Below are 14,526 nucleotides of genomic sequence, written 5' to 3' on the forward strand. Positions count from 1 at the left end.
CCTTTTACAACTGTAAATATATTTTTGTTTTTACTGTTATAGACAATATTTTGCTTAAAATATTAAAATTAAATATTTTATTTAACGTTATTTTAACATATTTATTATTCTATCTCAGATAAAGATACGATAAAAATATTGTTATAGACAATATCTTAAAATTTCGGCTATACCCCGTGCCTTTTTTCCTGGCGTCCTTATCTGATATGTGTGTTTTGCAACTCCACCCAGATAGTATTCCAACTAAAATCCAAACCTAGGATGCTACTTCTGCATGCTAAGCACATTTTTCTGACATCAGTGCAATGCATTTACTTGTTTTGGAGGTCATTGTTTTTTTTCTGTGCAAGCGGGGTCACACTTTAAGATCTTTACATGCATAATCATCTTTGCCCACAGCTGGCCATCATATATACATTTTCTTCAGCTGTACCATTTATCTTTGTCAGCTATGCATTGCCTGATAATTACTTGCTCCTGGTGTAGCAGAAATATGAGAGCAGTAGGATTTTGAAGTCCTCCACACCCTACACATTTATTTACCATCAGGAACGAGTTCCCAAGCCCTTCAGCTTCTCTCTTCCTCCTCTGACCTATACATTAGGAATTGCATAAACCCCAGGAGACCTGCGCTGAATTAAACATTGTGTTATCTTCCTCCTCAGTATAGCTCTGGCCCGCTTTACTGATGTCACCACAGGAAGCGCATTCACAATCTTTTGTGTAAAATAACATGTTTTATGCCGAGTTGTGCAGTTGATTTTTATTGTAGCTCTCTGAGGAAATATTCAGCTTCCCAGAAAGGGTAAAATACAGTAAGGGTCACTTAAAGTCCTTTGGATCACAGTGTGTAGAGCAGGGCCCTGAAATCTATCTCTGTTATTAACTACTTTACTACCATGCAGCATGCACTATTTTATTCTGGATGTTATTTCTTCTCCACAGTGCAGTACTGAAAAGGCATGTAAATTCTCAACCTAATGGTCTCCTCACCGCAAAACAATCATGTAGTCCATTGTTATGTTTTAAGTGTAACTGTCAGGAGAGCAGCTAGTTGCAGCCAAACACATGATCACTGTGTGACTGGTTACTACAGGTGTAAAAGAGAAAACAGACACTTAGGGCCCTTTTACACTTAATCAGTTGCTCTCAGTTAAAACGGAAAGAAAACTGATTTCCAAAGTAATGCCCATGTTTTCCTATGGCACCTTTCACACTTAACGCGTTTTAACTGAAATCTTCTCCCCAATGCACTGCTATGGAAAAAACACGTACCAACGCGCACTAACGCATACTAACGCACACTAACGCACACCAACTGATTAAGTGTAAACGGGACCTTAGGGTCACTTTTTTCCCTCACAGGTTTCCTTTAGGCCGGTTGCACACCTGTGCATGCGCAGTAACCCGTAGCTGTGCAGTAGCACTAAATGGTTTGTGCTACTGCACAGGTCCAAACCCACTGGTGCTTGCGCAGCCACAATCGTACATGGAGATGAGTGCGGCCACAAAGATGAAGACCTTTCCCTGCCATCATTGGAGGGGTCGTGGAGGATCACAAAGCTTTTGGATTTTGGAGCATGGATTCATGGCCTGGCAGTAGGTGCTCAAGCCCACTTGCGCATGCGCAGTAGCACGGAGCCAAAAGCACCAGTGGGTTTGCACCTGTGCAGTAGCACGAACGGCTTGTTGCTACTGTACAGGCGCGGGTTACTTGCGCATGCATAGGTGTGCAGCCGGCCTATAGGAAATCTGTGAGGAAGAAAAAGTGCCACTAAGTGTCTGTTTTCTCTCTACACCTGTAGTGTAGAAGAGGAGTAAAGATGGCCCGAACTGTTCGCCGGCTAACAGTGTTCTGCGAACATCGGCTATTCGCATTCACCGCGAATAGCGAACATTTGCCGTGCTATACATCATCATTAAGCTAAACTTTGACACCTTACCTCACAGTCAGGAGACACAGGGCAGCCAATTAGCTAGCACCCCATCCTGGACCCCCACCCCCCTATCAAGAAGCAGTTGCAGTGGCCATATTGTATTAATTCTCTGCTGGCTGCTGACTGTTAGTGAGAGCAGGGACAGACTTGCTGCAGATAGGTAAGGAAAGCATTAGCTAGGCCTGTGTCCTTGTTCCTCACTTGCTGTGAAAGCACTCCAAACAGCCCCTTTGAGGGGTAGCACATCGGTCTCTTGTGTTTTTTTTTGTGTGTGACACTCCACAGCCCACTGTGACTAAAAATCTACTCAGCAGACTAAAAATCTACTCAGCAGAACTTAACAGGTTCACAGCATCAGGACTTTGCTTTTCTTACCAAAGCATCATTTTTAGCTGCATTTTTAGCTAAGCTCCACCCATCAAAGAAACCTGCCGGAGCTTTTATTTCCCTGATGCTGTGCAAAGCATGATGGGATTTCCTATGTTTTTATTCATGTTGCCTAGCAACTGGGAGGGGTGATCATCACACAGGACAGTTGGAACTGTGTCTCATGCTCCCTGTCACCTCCTTTCAACCAAAAAGATGGCTGCCCTCATGAAATCAAACATTTGCCTGTTCTTTAAAACAGGGTGGGTAAGAGATTATATTACCGATCTATTTTAATTAACATAACTAATGTAACTTAATGACAGTATGCTTGTTTAGGCTGAAATTCCTCTATAAGTTGCAGGCACAGAACCATTCCAGTGCATTATTACTTCACTGTATTCTAATAGTACTATTGCATTTCTTTGTTTGTGACACTCCACAGCCCACTGACACCCAGAGCTGTGCATAATGTGATTTCTGCCCTTTAGGGATTAAAATCCTCCATAATTTTTGGTGGAACTTTTGGCATGGATACCCCTCCGGCATGCCCCTGTCCAGGTGTTAGACCCCTTGAAAAAACTTTTTTATCACTTTTGTGGCCAGAAACAGACTTTGTAGGTTTTAACATTCACCTGCCCATTGAAGTCTATGGCGATTCGCTTGTTTGTGAACCGTTTTCAGAAGTTCGCAAACAGAAAATTCTATGTTCGCGACATCTCTAAAGAGGAGCTGTGCGACCGTGATGTAGAGTGGGACCGTGCTCAGCAACCACTGAGGGAAGCCTCAATAAGATCCTGAGGCTTCCCTCTCTGCAGGGTAATGACTAGTTTTGAACCCGAGCTTTGATTGAGGTTAGTTTTAACTTCAGCCAATACCAGCCACCTGTCAAGGCCAGGGGTGTTTCTAGGATCCTAAGAGATCCGGGGCACTCCAGCTGGAAAACGGGTGTGACCATGCTTCAAATGTAGGTGTGGTCATGGGTGGAGCCAAATTAACATGAACTTAATAGCAGTCTAAGTAGGCATGCCCAGCAAAGTGTTGGATTAAGCCCCCCTCTCCATTAATACAAAAAATAATTATATACATTCAGCATATCACATAAATAGACAGTGTCATTTAAACATAACTAGGCAGTTACCTTGCTCCTGTGCTGGCTGGACTAGCTTTCTGCTGGGCGGGCTGCCAGGTTATCTGGCAGTTCCCCCACAGCATTCTTTGTCCTTCTATTGGACCCACTGCCATGCTTCCACGGGCCTCCCATTGAGGCACCACAACACACAACAAGCCCCATAAAAGGACCACAGCTCCCTGCTTGCCCCATAAATGCATCACAGCACCCAGTATGGCACCACAGCACCCAGCATGCCCCCATAGAGGCACCACAGCACCCAGCATGCCCGCATAGAGGCACCACAGCACCCTGCGTACCTCCGATTGACAGACCACAGCACCCAGCATGCCCCCATAAAGGCATCACAGCACCCAGCATGCTGGGAGCTGGGGTGTGTCAATCGGGGGGATTGACACACCCCAGCTCCCAGCATGCCCCCATAGAGGCACCACATCACCCAGCATACCCTCGAGTAACACCACAGCTCCCAGCATGCCCGCATTGAGGCACCACAGATGACTCTTTCTCTGGGACATCCGGGGCACCCCAGAATAGATTTGGGGCACGTGCCACTGATCTTTGCTGCTAGCAACGCCCCTGGTCAAGGCCAGGTAATCAGTGAGGCAGTAGCACATTCTCCCATTGCTCACCCAGGTAACATGAAGTTGCAGCTATCACATGACCCTGATCAACCAAGAAGATCAACCAATTAGGGGCTAGCATGAAGAGGAAGACTGGAGTATATATTGCCCATTGCTGTAATGTGCAGAGGTGTTGGGCAACATGTAGGTTTCACTACATTATTAATAGTTCCTATAGCCATTGTGAATAATCATACCATAACACATAACAGCTTCTATTGTTACTTTCCTTACCTTCAAGGGCAAATATCCTCTCTCCTACTGATTCCACAATAGTTGAAAGCGCTAGCTCATCTGACACGTTAAAGAAATGTTTGTCTTTTGGTTCACTCGCAATGGATAAAATTTCCTCAATCAGTTTCTCTGTGCTGACGTTCCCTCTATTGTAGCTTCCAAGAATCTAAAATGAAAAATGAATATTGTTACCCTTTGTCTATAAAGCATCTACTGTACGTATGACCCAATTAAATAAATGGTGTAAGTTACAAAAACAAGACATAGGGAAGGAACAGCCTCTCTTAAAGAGGACCTGAACTCAGAACTTCCTCTCTGCTAACCTTTAAAGAAAAACATTCATACAAATTCTGCAATAAATAAGCAGTGTGTCTACTTCCTGTTTTCATGGAAGCAGAAATTTTGTTAACATCTGGTGTTTACCTACTAGCTCTCTGCCATCGCAGTCAGCTGACATAGCGGATGCTTCAAATTACAACTTGTGATTAGTCACAGAGGAGGGGGAATTAGACAGGCAAAACTCTCTAAATACATACAGGGTGCGCTTCTCTATGTTTTTCTTCTGTCCTGTGCAAGAGTTCAGGTCCACTTTAAAGAGGAACTTTAACCCAGGATTCAGAATCAGTAGCTGATACCCCCTTTCCCACGATCATTCCCACCCCATACAGGGCTCTGTATGGCTGATATTGTGGTGAAACCCCTCCCACAGTGTGATGTCATGACCATGGTCCTGACAGTTTGCTGTCTGTGAACCTCGTTGCATTGTGGGAAATAATGTTTTTTTTCCAACTGACAAGCAAGCAACATTTCCCTTTTTGCAGACACTGACAGAGAGACACTATGCTGAAAGGATTGAAACATTGTAACTTTTCTTGTGTGTGTAACTGCCTGGACGGCATAATATCTCACGGCTCTTTTACACTAGAGCCTGTTTCCTGCATTTTGACGCAAAGTCGAACCTTTGCGTTAACCAAGGTAAAATGGAAGTCCATAGACTTTCTTTTTACCTTTTACACCCAACGCTGCATTTCGGTATGTTGCGGTTTGACGCACCCGAGAGCTTTTAATCTTCTGGAGCCAGTGTTTTACCGTCAGATGAATTAATAGCTACCGCCGCTGATTGCCTAACACCGCAGCACCCCGACGACACGCCGCAGGCTATTCATCACGTGCAGGTGAACGGCTCCTGCATGCGTTGTTAGATGTGAAAGAGCCCGTACTGAAAAGAGAGCAAGAAATGATTGATACTCGCCATGTAATTTGTTCATATAATTTGGGTGAGCCTGTAAGCCATCATCTTTACAACTGGCAGACATGAAAAAACAGACAACATTAATTGCCATTACCTATAACCACACCCATTAACAATGCAATAGGCTAAAAGTTTTTTTTTTTTTAAATCATATATATATATATATACACAGATGGAGATTCTGGTTTCTTGGCAGGCATTATTTTATCCCACAATGCAACGCTGTTCATAGACAGGAAACTGGTCCTGACATCACACAGTGGGAGGGGTTTCACCACAATAACAGCCATAAAGACGCCCCTGATGATCTCTTCAGGAAAATGTAAAGCTTCCTCATGGGAAAAGGGTTATCAGCTACTGATTGGATAAAGTTCAATCTTTGGTTACAGTTTCTATTTAAAGAGACACTGTAACATCAAAAATATCCCCATGGGGGGTACTCACCTCAGGTGGGGGAAGCCTCGGGATCCTAATGAGGCTTCCCACGCCGTCCTCTGTCCCACGGGGGTCTCGCTGCAGCCCTCCGAACAGCCGGCGACAGACCCGACTGTCAATTCAATATTTACCTTTGCTGGCTCCAGCGGGGGCGCTGTGGCTGCTTTCGGCTCCGAAGTAGACAGAAATACCCGATCTCAGTCGGGTCCGCTCTACTGCGCAGGCGCCGGAGACTTGGTATCGGGTATTTCTGCCTACTTCAGAGCCGACAGCCGTCAAGGGAGCCGAGAGCCGGTAAGGTAAATATTGACGTCACCGCTGTACGGAGGGCTGCAGCGAGACCCCTGAGGGATGGAGGACGGAGTGGGAAGCCTCATTAGGATCCTGAGGCTTCCCCCACCCGAGGTGAGTACCCCCAGGGGACGTTTTGACGTTATAGATTCTCTTTAAATGTTTAGAAGCTATTAGTGTGCTGATGCACATGTTCATTGCTATAGGATAGGCTTGGGGTGACACTGGATGTCCTGCCTAGGGCACACCTACATAAGTTCAGGCAGAAAGATACTCACTGCAATGCCATATCTTTCAATGCCATCATCTTCACAAGCAGCTACAACGCCTGGCAGTCTGTAATTATCATGAGATTCCCCATCTGTTACAACCAACATAACCTTCTTCACACCTCTCCGCGCCCCTCTTTCTTCTGTGAATGCTTCTGCTCTGAAATATACAATACAGGGTAAAAAGCATGGAACCATTATGTAACCATTATCATGTACAATTAATTAGTCATAACAGTCAGGGCAGTTCTGAACTTTATGTGTTGCTTACCTGGCAAAAAAGGTAACTGGAATAATTGGCCGATATGCTGTGTGTATAGTGGGCGGGAATGTGGGCGCCAAGTGAAGCTGCTAGTCTGCCAAGATTTTGTTAGAACTGAAATATATTATTTGCTGTCAGTTATATATCAGTTGCTGTCAGTTATAACTGAAAGGACAACTGATGTGCAAGGTAATGTCCATGTTTCCCTATGACTAATTTTTACAGTTTACCAGTGTGCTGACCAGGAATCTGTTATGGGGTAATGTCCATTTTCAAAATGGAGGATGGAGAATTCCATTGATCACAGTGGACAATCAGAAGGATGCAGGAGAGGAGAAAGCGATCGGTGAGTAGACTACACATACATATACAGTATGTTTGACGATTGTATGTTTGACTTTTAATTTTCAGTTCAGGTTTGGTTTAAAAATAGTAATAATTATAAAAATAATATTGCCCCTATGTCATAACTGAGCCTAATCTTCTTAGAAGCCTGGCATTCACATGCAGTCTTGGCTCATGGTACAGGACGAGCTTCTGTCCTCTTATATTCACATAATGACTATAGGAAAGAAATACTGCGGAGTATGCAATGCGTCTGGAATAACTCAACCCTGGAGAAATCCAATTAACTGGTGTGCATTCCATAGTGACAAGCCTTATAGAATAGATCATAATTCTGCAGGGATGTGGGTTTCCATATTCGGATGTGTGCTGCGAGCAGATAAAATATACTGTATATGATATCTGCTGCATTTGCTTTCGCCAGGGAAGCTCTGTACCTATTGTATATGAAGTAGAGGAATGGAGTGGATACTTGCCCATTTAGTACACTTAGCAGGATTAGGAAAGGGGGTGGTCATAAAAAGCAACCTGAAGTGAGAGGAACAGAGGCAAATCTACAGTTTAAAGGCCCCCCCCAGAAAAACTTTGATGCGGCCTCACGATGTTCACACCCCTTCCCTTGCTTCCCCTTGGTGCACTTCACAGCCTTGGGACCGATCTCACAAGTGTGGCCATCATGATCTACAGTGTAAATAGGGGTAGAGAACCTATGGCTCGGGAGCCAGATGTTGCTCTTTTGATGACTACATCTGGCTCACAGACAAATCAGCAAGAGTTGATTCACTAAGCTACACTGCTCAAGCAGCGCAGCTTAGTGTGGCAGCGCAAGTAACATTTTCAAAGTAGTGAATGCTACTGCTGTAGCATGCACTACTAACTTACTCACGCTACCCCAAAACTAACGGCTGCTCCAATTGTCCCACTCTGAACCCTGTCAGATCCAGTGACTTTGTAGAGCGAGATCCCCGCACTTTGACTGGCCCAATAGGCTGCCTGTCACTTGACAGGCAGCCCATTGGGCCACAGTGTGGGGATCTCGTCCTACAAAGGGGATCAACCCCCAAGCTAATTGTAAAAGCTGTTAGTCGGTATTTCTCCTGTCTGGCTCTCGGGGGAAATGGCTGATGTTGCTGAAACCCAAGAGAAGCTGAAGACGTGTCTGACACTTACGCTGCCTGGCGGATCAACTGTATACACATCACTATGGCAACAGGGGTGTGAGCCCTACTGTCCCAGTTTGAAACATTATGTGTCATTTATGGCTCTCTCAGCCAAAAAGGTTCCTGTCCCAAGTGTAGCCACAAAAACACCTGATCTGGAGTATAATCCACTGTATCAGAGTAAGGGAAGGTTAGTAGTTGCCCCCCCCCCCCCAGCTCTGGACCCCCATGCGATCACAGGTGCTGGTCACCTCTTGTTACGCCTCTGGTGAGGAATGCGGAGACTGGCATTTTAATTCTCTAATAAACAATGCCAGCTGCCTGATCTCTGCTTATGCTCTGCCTCTAACACTTTAAGTCACAGACCCAGAATGAGCTGGTAATTCAAATGTTTCGACTCTGGTCTTACTCTACTGGCAGCACGCTATTTGCTGATGACCTTGCAAGCTTGTTGAAGATGACCACCTATGTAGTCTTCCAACTTCAGGTTCTCTTTAAAGGACACCTGAAGTGAGAGGCATATGGAGGCTGACATATTTATTTCTTCTTTTACAATCCCAGTTGCCTGGCTGCCCTTCTGAAATCTTTAGCTTCAGTAGGGTTTGGATCACACACCTGAAACAAGCATGTGGCTCATCTTGTCAGAAACATCTGAGGCATACCTTTTTTTGCTTTGTACAGAAAGTCAATTTATCTGCACATACCTTGCTGTCTCGATGCCCAGAGCGGTCAGTGTCTGGCTTCCTCTTAGTTGCTTTATTTTGCTGGCTGCCTCCAGTGCGCTGTGCGTGGATGAGTGCGTGTTCAGGTAGAATTCATGGGTTACATTTTCTCCATACTGAACTATCCCAACCTTTAAAAAAAATTTGCACATTAAAATATAGTTTATCAAAACATGTTGGCCTTAATCGGTTAATCGTGGCTTGATGCTGACTGGTGTAAGGCTTGTAAACACGATGATCGTTCTTCAATGTCTTGCCTGAGAATCTAATAGGCATCCCACTGCGCTATTTGTTTCACAACGTCATGGAAAAGGACAGCAACAAACAAGTGCATTTTTTCACCCCCCCCCCCCCCAAGAAGTACCGAAGCTGCTCAATCGTGTAGGGAAATTTGGGAACACGGCTTGCAAGCCGCATTTTGCAGCTCCAAGCCATGTTCCCAAATTTATAATGACCGCAATTTGCAGCAAAAAAGTTAAATGTACCGTCTTTGTGATGGGGGTATGTTAAGGTAAGGAGAGGTGATTAAGAGAGTGTTAGGCATCAGTAGAGGAAGGTTTTAGGGTTAGGCATCAGTAGAGGAAGGTTTTAGGGTTAGGCATCGGTAGAGGGAGGTCTTAAGATTAGTCATCGGTACAGGGAGGTTTTAGGTTTAGGCATCAGTAGAGGGAGGTCTTAGGGTTAGGCAATGGCATCAGTAGAAGGAGGTCTTAGAGTTAGGCATCAGTAGAGGGAGGTCTTAGGGTTAGGCATCAGTAGAGGGAGGTCTTAGGGTTAGGCATCAGTAGAGGGAGGTCTTAGGGTTAGGCATCAGTAGAGGGAGGTCTTAGGGTTAGGCATCAGTAGAGGGAGGTTTGAGGGTTAGGCATTGATAGAGGGAGGTCTTAGGGTTAGGCATCAGTAGAGGGAGGTGTTATGGTGAGGCATTGATAGAGGGAGGTCTTAGGGTTAGGCATTGGTAGAGGGAGGTCTTAGAGTTAGGCATCAGTAGAATTAGGTTTTGGGGTTAGGCAATGATAGAGGGAGGTCTTAGGGTTAGGCATCAGTAGAGGGAGGTTTTAGGGTGAGGCATTTATAGAGAGAGGTTTTAGCGTTAGGTATCGGTAGAGGGAGGTTTTAGAGTTAGGCATTGATAGAGGGAGGTCTTAGGGTTAAGCAGTGATAGAGGGAGGTCTTAGGGTTAGGCATCAGTAGAGGGAGGTTTTAGGGTTAGGCATCAGTAGAGGTAGGTTTTGGGGTTAGGCAATGATAGAGGGTGGTCTTTGGGTCAGGCATCAGTAGAGTGTGGTCTTAGGTCTTTCTACTAATGCCTAGCCCTAAGACCTCCCTCTACTGATGTAGGAGGCATTGATAGAGGGAGGTCTTTGAATTAGGCATCAGTAGAGGGAGGGCTTAGGGTTAAGCATTGATAGAGGGAGGTCTTAGGGTTAGGTATCAGTAGAAGGAGGTTTTAGGGTTAGGAATTGATAGAGAGAGGTCTTTGGGTTAGGCATCAGTAGAGGGAGGTCTTAGGGTTAGGCTTCAGTAGAGGGAGGTCTTAGGGTTAGGCATTAGTAAAAGGAGGTTTTAGGGTTAGGCATTGATAGAGGGAGGTCTTTGGGTTAGGCATCAGTAGAGGGAGGTTTTAGGGTTAGGCATAGGTAGAGGTTTTAGGGTTAGGGATCAGTAGAGGGAGGGTTCTGTGTGAGAGTAGGGTTTGGCTAAGACATAGTAAAATATCGCCAAAATTTAGCTATATTATATTTTTGGAATTATGTAGAAGAATATCTGTAATTTTACTGATATTCTACTAGCTCCATTCCCATGTGCCCTTTTTTCCAGGTGCCTTTTTACATGTACACATGAAATGGGAATGTTTTTGACATGGAGGCTCCTGGCAGGGCTCTGATGTCATGAGGGAAAGTCCCAACTTTTATCATGGTGCAATCTACTAGAGTCTGCTTTGGGAGGAAGCATAGTGCACAAAGCAATCACACTCTCCCCTATGCTGGATTAAAGGTATGTGTGATTATAATAACAGCCATTAACTACCCCCTTCTTTTGTAATGAATGGCAGAGTACATTACTGTGGCATGAGAAAATGATGTAAGGGCTATGGCACTGTGGAATATGGATCTGTAGGTTTCTGGGTTGCACTGCAGGGTTTGTGTGAGTGGAGGAACTGCTCAAACAGCCCCCTATGCTTCCCCTGCAGGCTGGTCAACAATGCATACAGAGCTTGAAGTGCAGGCTGATGCTTCCATCCAGCCCCCCAGCCAGCTCTCGATACTCTGAGGGAGGTGACATCAGTGTAGCTCCAAGGGGATGAACGTGGACATGCTTAGCAAGGGAAAGAGGGGTGAGGGCCAGCCAGGCTTGCCAGGTAACTTTTTTTTTGGGGGGGGGGGGGGAGGGGGCTACAATCACTCATTTTTTTCGACTGAAAAACAAACATCAAGTGAAAATAAACTGGAATGATAAACCTTTGAATCGATGATCATAAGTCTAAATAGAACTTTTCAGGAATCCCATACACATTTGTTTTGTGTTTAAAACTAAAAAGACAAGTTTAAAGATAATGTGTAAGGAAAAAACCCATCTGGTGGATAATTACCTCAGGGGAAGTCTCTGGACCCTAATGAGGCTTCCCAGTCCTCTTCAATCCCGGCTATCCAGGGCTGGAAGTTCCTCAAAACCACAGCCCGTAAGGAAGTCGGCAGTGATACAGGCGCAGTAGTGCCTGCCATATTCACCGTCCCTGGCTCCAGCGCAGACACAGTCATGGCTTTCCGAACGGGTTCCGGCGGACATAGCCGAGCCCAACTGGGTCCGCTCTACTGCAAACACTCCACCGGTGTTCTGGACCTTCCAGCACTGCATTGCCGGGACTTAGAATGACGGTAGAAACCTCATTAGGATCCAGAGGTTACCTCCTCCCGAGGTAAGTATTCCCCAGGGTTTTTTTTACTTACAGATTTTCATTTAGGTTTTTATAATCTCAAATGAATGTTGATGTTTTTTAACCTCCCTGGCGGTGATCCTGCGTTGAGCTCGGGCTAGACGCTGGAGACTCAATGTAAGTCATTGGAGGGCAGCAGGAGCTTTTACTCACCTCATGGGCAATTCAGAGGTCGGTAGCTGTCCTTCTTCTTTTCCTCGGAGGCTCTGAATCACTCTGGTGAGATTGCCGTCATTGATCTCACCAAAGCGTTACATCGCTACCTGGAGGACGAAGGTAAAATTGCAGTGCTGGAGCCCAGGGAGGTGGGTGAGAGCTGGGGCTGCTGCTGGCTTTCTGGCAGTATGATGGTTTCCTGATTTTAGGGTCTGAAATGTTCAGAAAAGACTCTAAAACCTGGAAAATAATCATACCGCCAGGGAGGTTGATATGTTACAGCTCAGATCTTGATTTAATTACCTTTTTATCAATCTACTACACTCAAAATTGCTTCTCAGCAATCAACAAAGAGTGTTATTGCTTGTAATGACCTATTAGCGAGTGTTGTGATATGGTCTTACTCAAGTCTACATGTAGAGAAATGGTCATTTACACTGCTGGATTTGTATCCCTCAAAGTAAGAAAAAAAGCAAAAAAGGAATATAGCCTAGTTATATGTAGGGATCTGACTGCACATACACGATTATCTCATCCTGTCACATGTCACTTTACGCACCCTTTGAGTAAAAAAAAAGTCCCATATTGAATCTTTCATAGACATGGGGCAACTTTTCCAGGACTGGAGAGCACCAGAGAACATGAGTGTCCCAACTCCACAGTCTTCTGCTGTAGACATATTTAATATTTTCAAACAAACAAATGCATATTTTTTCAGGCAATACATTTCTGTAAGCAAACACCTTACAAAACAATTGCTCTGCTCTCTTCTGGTGTCAAATATCAGATTTACCTGCGTTTGAGTGGGGTGAATCGTTATTTTGCTTAACAGTTTTTTTAAAAAGTCATTCACACTGGGCCAGGGAAATACGCTGTCTGAGCCATCCAGGACTATCACCAGATCCAGCTGGGTGGAGCATTCTGGGAAAAAAAGATGATACACACATATAAGCGACCATTGTGGCTTAACACTACCTCCAATCCATGTTGGCCGACAGGAGGTGGTAATTCTGATGGCAGTAGGCATGGAAATAACAGCCTATGCCATTGAGGCCGGTTTTACATCTATTTTTTGTGTTGTGGTGAGGATGCGATGATCCTGCTGCATCTCACTGCAACGCAAGACATTACAAACATGACCATGTGGCAGAGTGTACCGACGGGGTCATATGCATAGCGCTGAGCCGCTGACCCTCCGCTCAGTGACATACTCCCTGCAGTGCAGGAAGTACGTCACCGGGATTGCCGTCGGTCCATGGCATGCATTTGCGCAATGACGCACCGCGCTTTGACGTTTACACTACAAACATCGCCTATAGACTACCATTACCCCAGCACCGTTCCGTATTGCGGAGCTTGCGGTAACTGGTAGTGCAGCCGCTATTGCAGTAAATGCAATAGTACACGGTCTAATATGTAAGTACCAATTGTGTCCAGACTTAATAAATAGGAGGCTAGTATACATTTTGGGCTTTGGGGTACATTTTACCCCTACAGCAAGTATGCTCACTTCCTGTCCCTGTGACATCAGAGTTAATTACAGGGACTCTTTCACGACGTAGAAATATTCTAGGATTATATTTACATCATCTAATGTAAGGGCAGCATGGTGGTGAAGTGCTTAGCACCCTCACCTTGCAGCGCTGGGTCCCCGGTTTGAAGTTTGGCCAGGGCACTATCTGCATAGAGTTTGTACGTTCTCCCTGTGTCTGTGTGGGTTTTCTCTGGGCATGCTGGATTCCTCCCACATCCCCCCCAAAAAAACCCATACAGATACGTTAATTGGTTTCCACCTAAATTGACCCTAGACTAAGATACATGCACTACACAATACATACATAGACATATGACTATGGTACGGATTAGATTGTGAGCCCCTCTGAGGGACAGTTAGGTGACAATATACTCTGTACAGCACTGTGGAAGATGTTGGCGCTATATAAATAATCTAATGAAAGAATTTTATAAAATAAATGGTGTCAGAAAGGACATCAGAGGAATCACATCTACTCCATAAGGGCACAAACGAATGCATTTCCGATTAGCAGTAGTTAGTTTACAGTTGCAGTAAGCAGGACATAAACTGTAAAAATAAATAAAACAATAAAGCTTTTGTTTAAAGATGAAATTAATTTTGTTTTTGTTTTTACTTTAGCGGTTCAAAACTCGGACAAAATTTTCAACAAAATTGTGTTTTCTTAGTTTTTATAACCCATACAATTATCATATTTGCCTTTGTGCAGAAGTATTAATATTCATTTAGATATTATAACTTCCCAAAGTTCAGTTAATTTACTTTGAAAGCTGCTGGTGCAATTTATAACTGTTGTAATTCTGTTGTAAATGCAGCCACCAGTGATATCTGACCTGTGTTTCACCCCAGGACTCATCAGCTGAAGTCCTG

At 44.7% G+C, this 14,526-nt stretch overlaps 1 protein-coding gene across 1 annotated transcript in view; it reads right to left on the reverse strand.

Annotated features, from left to right (window-relative positions):
* ITGA1 (integrin subunit alpha 1) overlaps positions 1-14,526 on the reverse strand; it is a 178,344-nt gene that overhangs the window by 94,019 nt on the left and 69,799 nt on the right. The window contains exons 6-9 of the mRNA XM_068271771.1: positions 12,916-13,043; positions 9,011-9,159; positions 6,549-6,699; positions 4,293-4,458 (exon numbers count right to left, since the gene is read on the reverse strand). Coding sequence (XP_068127872.1) covers positions 4,293-4,458; positions 6,549-6,699; positions 9,011-9,159; positions 12,916-13,043 — 594 coding nt within the window. The remainder of the gene's footprint in view (positions 1-4,292; positions 4,459-6,548; positions 6,700-9,010; positions 9,160-12,915; positions 13,044-14,526) is intronic.

Source organism: Hyperolius riggenbachi, chromosome 1 (genome assembly GCF_040937935.1).
Source record: "Hyperolius riggenbachi isolate aHypRig1 chromosome 1, aHypRig1.pri, whole genome shotgun sequence".
Lineage (NCBI taxonomy): Eukaryota > Metazoa > Chordata > Amphibia > Anura > Hyperoliidae > Hyperolius > Hyperolius riggenbachi.